At 45.3% G+C, this 17165-nt stretch overlaps 1 protein-coding gene across 10 annotated transcripts in view; it reads right to left on the reverse strand.

The window, feature by feature from the left end:
* TBC1D1 (TBC1 domain family member 1) overlaps positions 1-17165 on the reverse strand; it is a 242938-nt gene that overhangs the window by 23427 nt on the left and 202346 nt on the right. For all 10 annotated transcript variants that reach the window (XM_023224635.3, XM_023224636.3, XM_023224634.3 and 7 more), the window contains one exon: positions 12721-12879. In XM_023224635.3, the coding sequence (XP_023080403.1) occupies positions 12721-12879 (159 nt within the window). The remainder of the gene's footprint in view (positions 1-12720; positions 12880-17165) is intronic.

Genomic DNA, 17165 nt, shown 5'->3' on the forward strand with positions numbered 1-17165 from the left:
TTAGAAGCTGGATCATAATATCAATCAGTCTTCGCCACTTCCTCTGCAAACAAGGTCGACCAGTTGTTCCTGGAATAATGTTTTCAATTAAAAACCAGCAATTACTCATGGTTGGTTTATTTCTTTTTTTGCTGGAGGTACAGGTGAAAGTAATTAGAACTACCTTCGGTCCTGCAAATAGCTGAACTTCAATCGAAAAAAAGAAAACTGTTGGCCAGGCACGGTGGCTCATGCCTGTAATCCCAGCACTTTGGGAGGCCGAGGCGGATCACCTGAGGTCAGGAGTTCGAGACCAGCCTGCCCAACATGGCGAAACCCTGTCTCTACTAAAAGTACAAACAATTAGCCAGGCGTGGTGGTGGGTACCTGTAATCCCAGCTACTCGGGAGGCTGAGGCAGGAGAATCGCTTGAACCTGGGAGGCAGAGATGGCAGTGAGCTGAGATCACGCCATTGCACTCCAGCCTGGGTGACAAGAGCGAAACTCCGTCTCAAAAAAAAAACAACAACAAACAAAACTGTTAATCCTCTTGACATAACCTCTATTCTCAAGAGGAACACACAGTTCTTCCTCCCCACCGCTGCACCCCGTGCCCACCCCAATCCCAGCATCATCTAAATGCAGCTAAAAGGCCTCGCCTTGCTACAAACACTCTCTGGGTCTGCTTTTCCCAGACTACACATATTATGCCTGCAAATGCTTCACACCACATGCATATCCCTGAACTTTCAAACCACAGGCAGTGTTTTGAAACAGCCTGAGGAGCAGCAGGTGTTTTCTTTTCACAAAAGTTACCTTCCAAAAAGAGTTTAAGAAAAAAAAAGCTCTCAACATCGTGATTATTTTCACAAATAACTGGTATTCAAATAGGTCTTAAAGGACTTCTTTTGTCCAGGAGGCTTTTGTATCTGATACTTGTCAAGTTCCTCTTCCCCCTCCTCTGGAACGTGACTGATGGGAGTGCCTGTTTCCAGGGAGCAGAGAAGTACTTGAAACGATTAAGAGAAGAAAGGTCTGGAGCCAGGCAGCTGGCAGCCAGGGCCAAGCGTGGGCCCAGGCGAGAATTATGAACCTGCTTGGATCAGCCAAGGCAAAAGGTGCATCTGGGTCACATGTTAATTGTTCACTGCAACTACTTGGTCTCAGCACAGGGAGGAACATACTTTCATGGGCTCTTCCTCAGCTTCCTAAGAGTTTCATCAGTCCAGATGTGTTATCTGAACTTGATTCAAGAGGAAGGCAACAGTCCCCTAACCACTGTCCTGATTTCTCATTCTGTATTCACTTCCTGCCTCCTCTACCTCTTCCCCCAACAAATCTCCCTGATATACCCTGCACAAGTCACCTTGCTGCTAGTAAGCAATCCATAGCTCCCCAGTGCTCAAAGAACAAATGCTCCACTCTGTTAGCCTGGAGCTCTGTACACTCACCTCCTCACCCACCCTCCCAGCTTTATCTTCTACTCCAAGTCTTAGCCTAGGCACTAGAAGCGGGGGCTCCTGGGGTCTCTGACCCCTCTGGGTTGTGTGCAGGTGTGTGTGTGTGTGTGTGTGTGTGTGTAAGTAGAACAATTGGTAGCAGCACATGCAACTGAACTGGAATGTGAACCCCATGCAGGATGTAACAGTTTCTAGCAGCCACATTAGAAAGTAACACGTGAAATTAATTTTAATTAGATATTTTGTTAAACCCAACATATACGAAATATTATCACGTCAACATAAACAATATAAAAATACCGAGACATTATGCATTCTTTTTTCATGGCAAGTCTTTGAAATCCAGTGTGTTCTTTACACGGACAGCACGTCTCAATTTGGAGCAGCCACATCTCAAGTGCTTAACAGCCATATATGGCTTCTGTACTGGGCACCACCAGTGTATTGATTTCCTCATAGTCTCAAAAATATCCACGATCTCTTTCATTCCATTACCCTTGCCAGCTTGGTTTCCAAGAAGATGGAGGAGCACTTCCCCACCTATGCATTTTTGCTGATGCTCCTGTCCCATCCTGAATGGACCCCCTCCCCTCTGGTATCAAATAGGTGCTGGTAGCAGAACATGTAGGAGTCATGTGGCATAAAGGAACACAGGGAAGATTTAGTTATTTTGAATTTAATCTGTCAGTGTTATCATTTTAGCTAATCAGATACCCTCTCATGTTGGCAAACTACCTCACACAGAAACCAGAGCCCACACTAATTGACCCTGCTTGTAAAGTGGCTATTTCTTTTTTCTTTTTCTTTTTTTTTTTTAATTTTATTATTATTACACTTTAAGTTCTAGGGTACATGTGCATAACGTGCAGGTTTGTTACATATGTATACTTGTGCCATGTTGGTGTGCTGCACCCATCAACTCGTCAGCACCCATCAATTCGTCACTTACATCAGGTATAACTCCCAATGCAATCCCCCCCCCCTCCCCCCTCCCCGTGATAGGCCCCGGTGTGTGATGTTCCCCTTCCCGAGTCCAAGTGATCTCATTGTTCAGTTCCCACCTATGAGTGAGAACATGCAGTGTTTGGTTTTCTGTTCTTGTGATAGTTTGCTGAGAATGGTTTCCAGCTGCATCCATATCCCTACAAAGGACACGAACTCATCCTTTTTTATGGCTGCGTAGTATTCCATGGTGTATATGTGCCACATTTTCTTAATCCAGTCTGTCACTGATGGACATTTGGGTTGATTCCAAGTCTTTGCTATTGTGAATAGTGCCGCAATAAACATACGTGTGCATGTGTCTTTATAGCGGCATGATTTATAATCCTTTGGGTATATACCCAAAGTGGCTATTTCTTATTTAAGCCTCACAACATCCCTAAGGGTGTGGGCCTAGCAGGCTGGGGAGTGACCTATGCTAACTGGCCGCTAAAGAGTGTTCAGATGGTGGGGGCAGAGCTGGCTTCATGGGTGTGTGTTCTGCGCAGTCACACCGGCTCTGTGCTTAGAAGGACCTCGCACAAGGCTTCATGCTCTGTTGTCTCTGTCTTGAAATTCCTAATAATCTTTCAATAAGAGGTTCTGCATTTTCATCTTGCAATAGGCCCTGCAAATTATGTACCAATTTAGGGGGAGGCAGCTCCCTAAGCAGCTTCCAGAAATAGCTATAGCCACCTTCCTCCCAACCTTGCTACCGAGTGGTACGTTATGAGAAAGCAAACCTTGGGCCAAATTCTGCCAAACCTAAGACCTTTACCAGCAAGCTGACAGGCAACAGGAACCACACAGGGCTTCTCACAGGCTCTGCACTCAGGCCTCCAACAAGCACTTCTCAAGAAAGGTTCAACCAGAGGAGGGCACCGTGGCAATCTAATGGCAGAGCAGGCCACCCAGAGTCAGGTCACACAGATGGAGTGTGGGGACCCAGGCCCGACAGGCACTGGCCTCAAGTTCTGCTCCAGAGTCCCTGGTGCCAGGGTTTGGACGCCTTTCTCATCAACCAAAGCTCTTGAACATCATCCATTTCGCTAGTAAAAAGTTACATGTAGTAGTACCCCTTATGCTAAGAACAACTCTCTGATGTGCATTTATTTCAATGGCATTTGAAGTAAGTACAAAATGGCCTCTGGCACATGAAGCTCAGAATGGACTACCTAGCTTCTCTGAACCTTAGCTTCCTCTTTTTAAAAAGGGGCAGAACACATCGTTTGCAGAGTGGAGAGTACATGTACAATGCCTAAGGCAAATGGTTGCTATGAATGGTGTTCAATAATGGGCAATAATCTTCAGATACACCACACACATTATAAAAACCCAGTTTTCAAACAAGAGGACAAAAGGGCACACTTGTGACAGTTCTGTAGAACAAATGCAAAATAAGTTACATTTAAGGTAAAGGAACAACTTTGCAGAGCTGTTACTAAACTATAACACTGCACAAAAGCCGGAAATCTCGCTTTCTGACAGCCTTCCAGAGGCAAAGAAAAGTTTAGTCCAAGCAACTAATTTTCACAAAATTTGGAACTCACAGACAGGTAGAACTGAAAGCTGAATTCCAAATAATAATAATCACCACTACCACCTAGATTCAGGAAAACACCTGTACACCCCGCACTTTCAAATCTCTTGTTATTACCCAAACTGGTCAAGGCTTCCAGGGTGCAGTTTCAGAAACTGTCATTGATTTTCTTCATGCAAAAAACCTGTCCTGCACGAACCTGGCCAAGCTAAAACACATCTTCCAGTGTGTTCTATGAGACTCCCAAATGCAATTTCCTGTCCCACCATACAGCAAGACAGGCCTCTGAGTTCACTACCAGGCTGGGGAACAGCCGTGAGTCTCTGGCCTTCAGCTCCTGACTAGCGGTGAAGCAGGACAACTGCACCCATCTGACTTTGTAACACAGTCCATGTTTTACCCCAAATTCTATTGGGGGAGACATTGTTTTCCTGTTTTACATTCTTTCAGGTCAATACTTCTAAATGTTTGGTCATTCTGAGGACCCCTGGAGGTCTCTGAGATGCTTTTAGGGGTCCATGAGGTCCTCTCCCTACTTTACCAACTATAGATCTGTGCAAGGTCAGCTTTTTGTTTATATGCTTCAAATAACAAGCACAACAGAATGAATGAAGCAAATAAAATTCAGCAGATTCTATTAAATCAGACACTAAAGAGATTTTTTAAACGTAAAAACAATGTCACACTTCTAACTAATTTTATTTTGGAAAACAGTCATTTTTTATAATTTTTTATATGTACAAGTTTATTATTGCTATGTAAAAATAAACAAGAATCAAATAAATACTAATCTCAGTTTTAATTCATTGCGAATTTGGTAAATATTGATAGGAATTATCCATCGAAACAGAAGCTCTCTGGGCTACTCAATAATTTTCAAAGTGAATGGCATCCTTCCATCAAAGTTTGGGAACGGCTATTCTAGGCTAACATGACAACTCACCCACATTCATGAGTAAACACCAAGTAAAGAGGGAGAGGTGGGTCACGTGAGTAGAGAGTGGATGAGTGGGATCAAAAGCATTTCCTGGACAATCCACATTCATATAATCCAGTGTTGAGCACTGCAGCTCTCCAGCTCCCATTTAGGAATTACTAAGCTAGCACTGATGGCATTCCACAAAGACCACCCATGTGATGTTCACCTGCAGCAGTGGGCCAGAGCCGTGGGCAGAGCACCCCTGAGAACAGCCCCTCGCACCCAACTCAAGGCACCTTAACTATTAGCAAAAGACTGTTTGCTGTTTGTTGCATTTGTTCACAGTTTGTGAACAGATTCTAGGTTGAAGCTCTGCCTCAAGAAGACAGGACAGAAGGCCGCACACCCCATAGGAGAAGCACGCTAGCTCGGGAAGATGCCAGCTCAAGGAAAGCTAATTTCTGCCAACCTTGAGGGAAGCCAGGTAAAACTATGCAATCCTTCCTATAAATGCTTCAGGATATAGGGCCTGCCTCTTTAAACTGCATTTTACAACTTACCACAAAGCAGAGGAGTGCAGGTCCTTTACATTTTTCTGTAAAGCAGACTACCTTCATATACAAAATAAGAATGGGATAGTTAAGTGGAGAGGGTCAAACATGAGCGTTAAAAAACCTCTTTATTAATATTAGAAAGACATTTGATGTGTCTTGTGAATCTAAGTGGAGAAATATGCCAGAAAGGCCTATAAGATGATCCACAATTCAAACACATTTCTAAATAACCTAATACTTTCTTTTCATGAAGTGCTCCACAAACTAAGTGTTCCTATGGAATTTTGTTCATCTAAGGGATGTTATTCAAGGATGAATCTTTTCCTTCTTTATCACTTGGCGGTGGAAGAGCCTTCACCCAGCAATTTTCAGGCAGCAATCCTATCAGGATCATCTGGGGGCTTCTTAAACCTGCACATCCCAGGCATCAGAAATTCTCAATAAGCAGCAGATCAAGGACGGTGACCTCAGGAATGTGTTTTTCACAAACCCCTCAAGAGATCTTGCAGGTGGTCCCTGTACGGTGCTGTGAGAAACCCCACCCCATCTCAGAGTGTCCTGCCTTACTCTATTCAGAGCCCATCTGACTGCGTTTTCAGCGAGACCCCTGATATCTCGGCTCTGTTTACCATGCGGCAGCTGCTACAAAAGGCCAGAGGTCTCTTGCAGCAAACACGGGGCCACCCACAAAGCTAGTCAGTCTCATGGTGGCTCTGCACAGTTGACTAACAAGTTTCTTTCTTTTGCTCTTTTCTCCAGGGAGTGGTACTGGCAAACCAGCAACCTGACACTGACCCTCTAACTCCTCTGCAGAAGAGAAACCCTACAACCTAATGATCTCTAAGATTCCTTCCTGGATGAAGATCTGGGATACTAACATCATCTCACATTGTTGCATTTAGCTCTGAGCAGAATTTGAAATGAGACACTGAAGATAACAAACACCCTTTGTAACCCTCAGATTTTTAAGTCACGTGGTTATCAGGTGCCCAGTGTCAGTCTTCCTACTAGAATGTATGCTTCCCACAGTGCAGGGGATCAGCCTGAATGGCAGAGTTGGGAGATTAAGGGAGAGTTCTTTTAGGAGCAGATTGTTTGGGGGAAGCACTTGAATGAGCTCCCACCGGCTCTGTGAGCCCAACTCCAAGACCAGTGACATCGAGTTGGTAGCTTAAAATGGGCGATGGGGGGAGTAGTTGCACAATGGAAATCTGCACACACTGAACACCAAGGGCTTCCTCTGAGGGGTGAGAGGAGCTGCTTATTAAACATTTGCCAGCACCACCGACTGACTTGAAGGAGGTGGGAAGATTCCAGACCTCTGTGAAAGGAAATCATACCCTACTTCATTCTTTCCTTTTATCACCCACATTTAGTTATCTCACTTTGGACTTAAAGGGTATATTTAGAATGACCAAATAAACATGATCCCACGATGTGTTCCTGATAAGATCAGAGACAATGGCTCACTCTTCAGAATAATGTGTGTGGCTGGCGGCGCAAGAAATCATTGGGCTCCTGAACTGTGATTGTTCAACTGAGCTTCATAGAGCAATGTCCCCAACTGGACAGACAGGTGCGTGACATAACAAGACTGCTGAATGTTACATTCTAGGTCCCTTGCTGTCTTTTGCCATGAAGGTTTTTCGTTTCTCACACAGGACTTCAACTTAAAGGTGGAAGAGAACACAGTGGTCCCCGCCAGCACCCCTGCTAGTAATGAGCAGCTCCATCTGCCCCTCAAAGTGCACGATGCTGCTGTGTGTCCAGGCCGAGTGAGGCAGCCCACCGCCTGCGAGAGGAAAGGGGGGAGCACTCCTCTCTACCCGCTTGTACTTGGTCATCTTCAATACTCTCAGCTGATTCCCTCCTTTTGGAGGTTCTCCTATTTCTCATCTTTTATGGATTCTAAAAAATCCAACTGTTCTCCTACTTCTCATCTTTTGTGGATTCTAAAGGTTCTCCTACTTCTCATCTTTTATGGATTCTAAAAAATTGGATTATAGTGTATTTTCTTCTGGACACCAGGCAGGCTTTATACATTTAGTCGAAGCAAACAATCAACATGACAGCTCTGCTGCTGGACCCGTGACCCCCACGTGTGGTCTGGACACACGCTTGGCCTCTCACGGCAGCACAGGCATGCCAAACATGTCTGGTCTCCCTGATGGAGGATCTCTAGAAGCCCCACCAAAACATGGCACTTCTGGTCACCAAAAGATCATCAGACTCCTGCAGGGATTATAAACTGTGCCACCCCCTTACTGACCTATAATATGCAGATTAATAAAACTACAGCCATTGATGTGGGGGAGATTAGGTGCATTCTTGCTTCCGCTTTCTGATCTAATGGAGCTCCTGGGTTTCTGGGCCTGTTAGTGTTCTTTTGGCTGAAGCCCTCCCATCATTGGAGAGACTGCACACCTTACTGGGGAATGCAGCTGATGGCTGGAAAGTGTTCTAGGCTGGGATGCTAGGGAGGGAGCAGATGATGTGAAGCCTGAAGGGGGTCCCCCAGGAATTTCCCAGTGTCACTGTCAGCCCCCAGTGTGGTCAGGATGACAGTGCAAGTCCCAGACAGAAGGTAGGATGCTGGGCAGTCCGTGTTGTCTACCCAGGATAGGGAGTCAGAGAATTAGAGATGAAAAAAGTGGCAATTGTCTAAGGGCTAACCAAACGGATGCAGATGGGCGGGGCAGGCGCTTGACCCAAGGCTTCAAGAATAATGTGATGAGTATCATCTGCTAAGCTGAGAGCAGTTGCCTCTGGCTGGTGTGATCTACCCCAAAGGAACAGGATTCCACCAAAGCAGGGGTGGGAAGAGTTGTGTTGGGATGGAGTGGGCAGAAACACAGAAGCAGCATGGTGCCCTAGAAGGGATGTGGTATGGAGACTGAGGAGACCTGGGTTCCAGAACTCCTTCTGGCACTGAGTAACCCGCAGTGTGCGGAGAGAACTCAAGCTTCTGGCACTGAGTAACCCGCAGTGTGGACAGAAAACTCAAGCTCTCGAGGGCTCATTCATCCCCTCTAAGCTGGAAATAACGGCACGTGCCCAATGACACAGGGTGTGTAAAGATGAGATCTGACAAAGGTTGAGAAAATATTTCACACACTATGGAACGCTACCTAGCCATGAGGCCTATTATTCTTACTCTTTGGAGGAAAACACATTGTCAAACAAAACAAAACAAAACAAAACAAAACAAAACAAAACAAAACAAACAACCTGTTTAGACTAAAAGCCAATTTCAGAAAGTACAGCAAGAGGCAGGAAAACAAAAACCCACGAAAATTCAAAATATATCCAACCAACCATTCTGTTCTTCTGGTCAGAATATGAAAGTCCCTTTTTAAGGAAAACTGAAATATGGATTTGATTTTGCTCTGTACTACACACCTTCACTGGGTCTTGAGGTAGCCATGGTGTAGACTAAACAGAAAGTGTAGACTAAACAACTGACTTGGCCACAGCGCAACCCTGGGTGAGAAGAAAGGGGGAGGTAACGGGTAGAGTCTAGAGAAGCTTCTGAGGGAGGCCTCGGGCGGAGTCAGCTCGGCAGGGAGGGCACCTGGGACTCCACTGCCGGGTCTGGGCCAACCCCAGTTTCCCCGTTCCAGTGGGGAGAGGAGACTGACCCCGGGGGGTCCCTGGAAACAGCCTGCAGAGACACACAGAGGTGACCTGGGAAATGTATTGCTGCACACGGAGTTCCTCTCAGGCCCTCGGGAAGTATGCGGATGGCATCCAAACTGGAGGCCAGGCGAGGAAGGGAAAGAGTGGGGAAGAGACAGGGGTCAGCATTGTCAGGGACAGGGGCAGCAGAGGGAGAGGGGAGGGGGCGGGGAGAGACAGGGATGGACAGGACTTGAATGCAGCCAGCCCTGCCAGCGGACGGGAAAGGCCAAACCCCGGGCTCCCACAGACCTCACGCCAGCTCGGGGAAGGCTCCCGAGCCCCGCAGGGGAGACCGTGGTGGCGCTCAGGCACACACAGTGCCCTGGGAGCGCACAGTCACGCAGAGGCCCTTGTGCTCATCTGGACTCTTCTTTTCCTTTTGCAGAAAAGTGACGGCATCTGAGCAACAAGAAGCAGGAGCTGATTGTGCGCGTGGAAGAATGAGGGGATACCGCAGGGGAATGAAGAGAAGAAGGCGACTGAATCCAGGAGGGGAAACACCTTCCCGTTCCTCCTCCCAGCCTGTGAGCAAGTGTGGGGAGCAGGGCTGTCTGTACTCCCTCCCTTTCAGCCTCCTACCCTGAACCTATTTCTCACTTTGTTTCACATGATAGGAACATGATGGCATTTCCTGTTACGCACCATGTCAGCAAATGCAGCTACTGCTAATTCACAAAACTGCTTTCATCAGGGTCAGTGGGCCAAATGGGCCCCAGCTCCACCAAGCCATTGCCTTGGCCTGCCATTGCACAACAACACGGGGCTCCTGGGCTCAGAGGGTCCCAGGGAAACACGGTGACAGTGGGTTCAGTTGCTGCCACCTCCCCCCAGTTGACTTTGTGACCATGGTCAACATGTGACCTCAGTTTCTTCATTTCTTAGAGAGGGTGCAGGCCACCTTCCCAGGCCTGTTGTGAGGGCCCATGAGATGGCGGGGCTAGTGTAGTGTCTCATACTCTGAATCTTAAAGAGATTCTTTGAACATCTGCTGTGTGACAGCCACCGTCCTAGGAGCCGAGAGTATAATGGCCAAACAGCCCCAGCCCAGTCTGCAGAGGGCTGCATCCTACAAGGGAGAAAGGCAGTAAAAAGTCACTGCTGTATACTAAGGACAGGTCGGCGAGGTGGAGTAAGAAGAATAGGTTCCGCTAAGAGTTGAATTACCATTCAACCCTTCAATACCATTACTGAGTTCATACTCAAAGCAAAATAAATCATCCTACCAAAAAGATACATGTACTCAAGCATTCATCACAGCACTATTCACAATTGCAAAGACATGGAATCAACCCAGGTGCCCATCAACAGTGAACCGGACAAAGAAAATGTGATAGACACCATGGAGTACTCTGCAGCCATAAAAAGGGATAAAATAATGTCCTTTGCAGCAAGGAACATGGATGCGGCGGGAGGCCATTATCCTAAGCAAACTAATGCAGAAACAAAAGCAAGCATCACATGTTCTCACTTAGAAGTAAGAGCTGAACACTGGGTACACATGGACATAAAGATGAGAACAGACACCAGGGACTCCTAGACGGGGAGGAGGGGAGGAAGGGAGGGGGGCAAGGGTTGAAAAACTACCTGTTGGGTACTATGCTTGGTTCCTGGGTGACAAGTTCAATCATACTCCAAACCTAAGCATCATACAATACACCTTTGTAAGAAACCTGCACACACACTCCTGGAATCTAAAATAAAAGTTGAAAAAAGGGGCAGTTTCCAAAGTCACACTGATTAGCGGCAAATTGGCTGTGTTACTTTCAGCAAGTTACATGTTTTTATTCTCTCTGTTTTTATTTTCTCAACTCTAAAGAGAAACAGAACAACATATACCTGATCATGTTGTAAGGATTAAAGAAAGGAGTTTAAGTCCCTTTGCACAACATTTGGCCCAAGGTGAAGTTAGGCACCAGCAGTGATGATAATAAGCAGATAACGGTGATGATGAAAAATGTGATACGCACCATGGGGAGAGTGTGGGGTGCTACAGGGGGCTTAGCAGGACACCTCATCCAGTCTTGAGGTGGGAAGAGGAGACCACAGTCAGGGACAGTTTCTCAGAGATGACATTTAAGCTAAAGAATAACCTTAAGGGCTATGAAATTAACATTTAAGGCCGGCTATGTGGCTTGAGAGGAAAGGACTTCATACTGCCTGATGCAGCCACTGCAGGGCCCCAAAGCACTGAGTGCTCTGTGGAGCCTTCAGCAGCAGCAGCTGCAACCAGAACAGGTATTCTGGAAGCAGGGCCACATGCTCTAAAAGCAGCAGGGCCAAACTCCCGCCACATCGAGCCAGCTCACCACCAGCAGAAACAGCAGCCGGGGTGACAGGTAGCAGGCAAAAAGGACCATATTGCCACCTGACCCTGTGCATGGCCACTGACAAGTCAGGAGGGCTCTCTGTGCATCATAATCACATGCCAGTTCAACAAGTTCTTCACAGTGGCAACTGCAAATCTATCCAATACAGTCATCCCTTGGTATCCAGGGGGATAGGTTGTGGGAGTCCCCACAGATACCAAAATCCATGGCGCTCAAGGCCCTTCTATAAGATGGTGTCATGTTTGCATATAACCTGTGCACATCCTCCCAGACACATTTTTTTTTTTAGACGGAGTCTTGCTCTGTCGCCCAGGCTGGAGTTCAGTGGCACGATCTCGGCTCACTGCAAGCTCCACCTCCCGGGTTCACGCCATTCTCCTGCCTCAGTCTCCCGAATAGCTGGGACCACAGGTGCCCACCACCACGCCTGGCTAATTTTTTTTTTATTTTTAGTAGAGACAGGGTTTCACCGTGTTAGCCAGGATGCTCTCGCTCTCCTGACCTCGTGATCCGCCCGCCTCGGCCTCCCAAAGTACTGGGATTATAGGTGTGAGTCACCGCCCAGCCACATCCTCCCACATACTTTAAATCATCTCTAGATTACTTATAACACCTACTACAATGTAAATCCTACATAGACAGTTACTATATTTTAAAATCTATATTATTGTTTAGTTTTCATTGATTTTTCTTCCCAAATACTTTCCATCTGAGGTTGGTTGAGTCCCCACATTCAGAACCCATAGATATGGAGGGCTGATTGTACATTGTTCCCATCTTCATATTTTATAAATTATTCAAGAGACAAGGTGCCACCCAGTTTCCAAAATAAAATCATCTAAGGCACACAAACTGCTTTCTACGATTTTTCTGATGAATTCTGTTTGTAAGCAGTAAAAACGAGGGAGTGGCTCCTGTAATTAAACCAAGCCTCGGTTCTGAACATCCATACGTTTTCCAGGATGTTCCTTCAGTTGACTATAAAAACTCCTATCAATATTTGAGTTACTGGACTGAACCACAATTATGATTGCAGCTTTAATGAACACCCTCCCTTCATGCCAAGCAAAGTTAACAAGCTACCCAGTGAAAATACAGAGATTTTTATATGCTTGAAGACGACACTTGTGATTACCCTAGGGCTTTTTAAATTAAAAGTCTCAGTAGTAAATTTTGATTGCTAAACCTAAATGCAGGTCAATAAATAACTTGGACACTCTCTTCAGATTTTTCATGTGAGTGAAACTTCCATTGTCATCTCCAATCGATGGCACAGACTTACCAAGGTCGATAAGAATCGCATGCTGCTGGGAAGTCAACTGCTTTAAGAGTTCTTTGTACGGCACATCCTTTGGCTGCTGTTTGTTGGGAAACTGGTGTTTAAGGTGGAATTGCTCAGCTAGAAATTTCCAGATTTCACCTCGGTGATGACGTGGCACACCTTTAAAAGGGGGAGAAGGTATGGAGATAATTTATGCACAGAATACAACTTAATAATAAAAATGAATTGTGTTTCATGTTCCATTTATCCAAATTCACGTTCCCCCCTTTTTTTTGAGACAGAGTCTGGCTTTGTCATCCAAGCTGGAGTGCAGAGGCACACTCACATCTCACTGCAGCCTCAACCTCCTGGGTTCGAACGATCCTCCCACCTCAGCTCCCGAGTAGCTGAAATCATAGGTGCCCACCACCATGCCTGGCTAATTTTTTATTTTTTATTTTTATAGAGACAGGGTCTCACTATGCCGTGCAGGCTTATCTCAAACTCCTGACTGCTCAAGCGATACTCCTGCCTCAGCCTCCAAAGTCCTGGGATTACAGGGATAAGCCATCGTGCCTGGCCACTAGTTTCATTATTAATTAACAGCATAGGAACAGAAGGGAGGCAACTAAAACTTTGTCCTATTTGCTTCTTCCCCTACTTCCACCCCCTAATCTCCCCTCACTTCCCTGGCCCCTTCCTCCTTTCTTCTCACTTCTCAAACGTGTTATCATGTTCTGACTCTGTCAGACTCTACAAGGAATAAAGAATATGACCTGAGCTCCAACCTGGTGCCAATTAATGACATTCTAGGGAAATAAGGCCAAGTATGAAAAACTGTCATGTAAGATGTGATCTCAGAAACAAGGAGAAACAAAAGGAAGTACAGCTCAGATGAAAGATAAGCTGGCTCATTTCTTTTTTTTTTTAAATTATACTTTAAGTTCTAGGGTACACATGCACAACATGCAGGTTTGTTACATGTGTATACAAGAGCCATGCTGGTGTGCTGCACCCATTAACTTGTCATTTACATTAGGTATATCTCCTAATGCTAGCCCTTCTCCCCTCCCCCACCCCACGACAGGCGCCGGTGTGTGCCATTCCCTTCCCTGTGTCCAAGTGTTCTCATTGTTCAATTCCCACCTATGAGTGAGAACATGCGGTGTTTGGTTTTCTGTCCTTGCAACCGTTTGCTCATTTCAAACTGAGCAACCAATTTGAACCAAGCCTTAAGGACGAGGGAAAAGGAAGAGAAAAGTACAACCAGAGGGAAGGAACCGAGTGATTCAGTTTGCCTCAGGCACAAGGGTGCATGTGGAAGAGAGCAGCTGGCAAGAAGGCTGGAAGGGTTATTGTCAGAGACAAAATTGACGGCAAGAAACCTGCCCCGTGTTTGGTAGCCCCAGGGAACCATGCATGTTTCTGAGCTGAGGTGGAGTAAGCTAATCATAGCTGAGATTCTGGAATTCTGATGAGGCTTCTTTCTGCAAGATAAGCTGCAAGAAGGGCCCAGAGGCTGGGTAGGAAGTGACTGCATAGACATTGCCATGTGAGCATCCAACAAAGCTCTAAAAGCAAAAAATGTCCAAGAGCCTCTACCTAATGCTTTATATGTGATTAATTTGAATACTCACAGTGATTGAAAATGTCTAAAACTTTAAAAAGTTCTCTTAAAATCAAGGATGTTATTTAGGGCAAACCTAATTTTAAAAGGTGACAGTTTTGAACCAAAATTCTTTAGCTCATTACTCAGCTATTACAAGGCCAAAAAGGTGGAAATGGGGAGAGCAAGAAGACTGAAGAATAAAACGCCAAGTCTTTCTCATCTCTTGGGAGAAAGGAAGCCTCCAAGTTAGGCATTGATCTTTCTTCCCATCCGGGAAAAAAAGTGAACACTTTGTACCCTGACCTGCCACTCAAACAGCCTGCCCAGGAGGATGGTTTCTCTGGTTTCCGTCTCTGGCCACCTTTGGAAGAAGTTTCTGCTCTGGCAAGGTAGCAGCAGCAGATAGCACTTATTGCCAGGCCACTATGCACCATCACCATTCCACGCACATTACGTATATTGGTCCATATCATCCTCATAACCTTCTAAGGGGAACATGATTATTCTCATGGTAAAGAAAAGAGAGGCCGTGAGAATAGGTCCCTTGCCCCAGGTCATTAGGCCAGTGAGTGACAGCCCAGGAATGCTGACTGCCATTTTCTCTTGGTGTTCTCCATGTCAGAAACGTCAAATAAGGCTGCTACTCAAATGGGGACTAGAGAAAAAATATTTTGTGTTCCTATCTTGCAAAGAATGATAAAATAACTATCTGTGGATTTGAACCAAATAGTAATCCTTTTATTAACAGATTCAAAAGTCTCACTGGGCCACCTCTTAGAAATACTTACTGTGTAGTAAGCACTTTCTTCTTTCCCTTTCAAGTATCAGGTTTTTTTTTTTTAAGTTGCCCTGTAGAAGAAATACAGGGCCCCTGTCAACCATGACCACATCCTATACATTCTATAATTTTATCTCAGCATTAATATAATGACCCTGTAGAGTGTGTTGAATGGTGGCCCCTCAAAACAGATGTGTTCACTTCCTAATACCTGGAGCTTCTTGTGAATGTTACCTTCTTTGCAGACAGAATTAAAGAAGGACGTTGGGAGGAGGAGAGCATCCTGGATTATCCAGGTGGGCCCTATATCCAGTGACAAGCATCCTTATAATAGACACGCAGAGGAGGAGATGAGAAAGGGAATCAATGTGATCAAGGAGGCAGAGGCTGGAGTGCCATGGCCACAAGTCTAGGAAGCTGGAGGAGGCCAAGTGCAGACAGGCTGACAGCATGGTTTTGGAGCTATGGCCTCCAGAACACTGAGAGAAGAATCTCTGTTGTCTTAGTCACCATTTTTGTAGTAGCTTGTTATGGTAGGAACAGGAAAAAAATATACCCTGAAATCTGCTTTCTACTATTCTATTTCTTGTCTCCCTCTCTGCTATTCCAGCTCATAGATGGATCCTGGGACCATACACACACACGCACACCCTACCCACAAACACTTCAAACGCTGACGAGAAGTAAATGTGGGCTAGAAAACAGTCAGCATGATAAGTGATTTATAGTGGGGCTTTTTTTCACAAAATACTTTTTCTCAAACTGGGAAATTTTCCCAAGTTATGAAATGTCCAATTTCCTATTACTAAATCATTCCCATTGTCTTATCAGACCTTTATTTTTTGGAAGAAAAGAATATTGGCTGTGTCACTGGACAGTACCAGATATTGTGGTATTCAGGAGTAAGCTTGGATTCTGTGATTTAAAGCACAGGATCATGTAGGTTGGACCCAACGTTTTTGCTAAGAATGGTCTGGAACACCCCCTCCACCATGGTGCTGCCCTCACTCCTAACCCAAGAGAAACCTGGCAGTGGAGCCCACCTAGGGCTTGCAGGCAGGGTCTGGGTGGGCAGGAGGCCGTTCCTCCATCCCCCATGAAAATAGCTTCTTACTCACTTAAGAAATAATATACAGTTTAAAAATGGGGCAAAAAACCCCCTCTGAAATGCAAGAGGTACAAAAAAGAAAGTGAAAAACTACCCATAACTAGAATGAACATGTATTTACCATCCAAAGTGGGAAGCTTTTGAAAGTGAAGAGGAGGAAGGCTATTAATAATTTTGCCAGGACAGGAGTCATAAACCAGGGCTATGCCAGGTCAACTGGGCTCTATGGTCATCCTGCCTATAACCCAGATACCTGCATCATGGGTGTTTTTCCACATAAATAAACATGGAAATATCAACTGTACCAGAGACCATGCTGTACTCTCTTCATTTAACAACTTATCTCAGCCATCTTTTACATCAGTAAATACAGATCTACTCACGGTGTCTTTTTCAAGGAATATGACATGGGATAGTCACATGGTTGGGTTTTTCGTTTTGTTTTGACTATTAAACAATGCCACAATAAGCATTCTTCTTACTGCAGTACACTTTTGGCTGATTAGTTTCTAGAGTAAGTTTCTATAAATGGCATTGCCAGGTCAAAGGCAAGCAGAGTTTGCATCTGGCCCTTCCTATCAGCAGCTCAGGCAGCCACTCTGCAATCCCATTCCTAAAAAATACATTCCAGCTTATAAGATTCTATCCAGTTATCTTTAGAGAAATCATTCTGGCGTGAACTAAACTGAATTATCTGTAATGTCATGGGATTATGTTATCTTCTCCTAAATCGATACCCTAATCCTGGCCCCTTATCCAATTTTAACTGGGAAAATTTTATAAATTCCTTTATTTTCATCACTTCAGGGTCTTTTATGTCACTATGAGGAAGGGCCTCTTAATCCAAACAACTGTCCTCTCTTTCAAGGTCTCTGAGCTGAGTTGGCCTCTATTTCAAAGGCCAAAGATGTGATTCAACTTTAGTCTCAAATTTTTAGATTCACATTTTTATTCTGAGCCACAAAATAGAC

Source organism: Piliocolobus tephrosceles, chromosome 3 (genome assembly GCF_002776525.5).
Source record: "Piliocolobus tephrosceles isolate RC106 chromosome 3, ASM277652v3, whole genome shotgun sequence".
Classification (NCBI taxonomy): Eukaryota; Metazoa; Chordata; class Mammalia; order Primates; family Cercopithecidae; genus Piliocolobus; species Piliocolobus tephrosceles.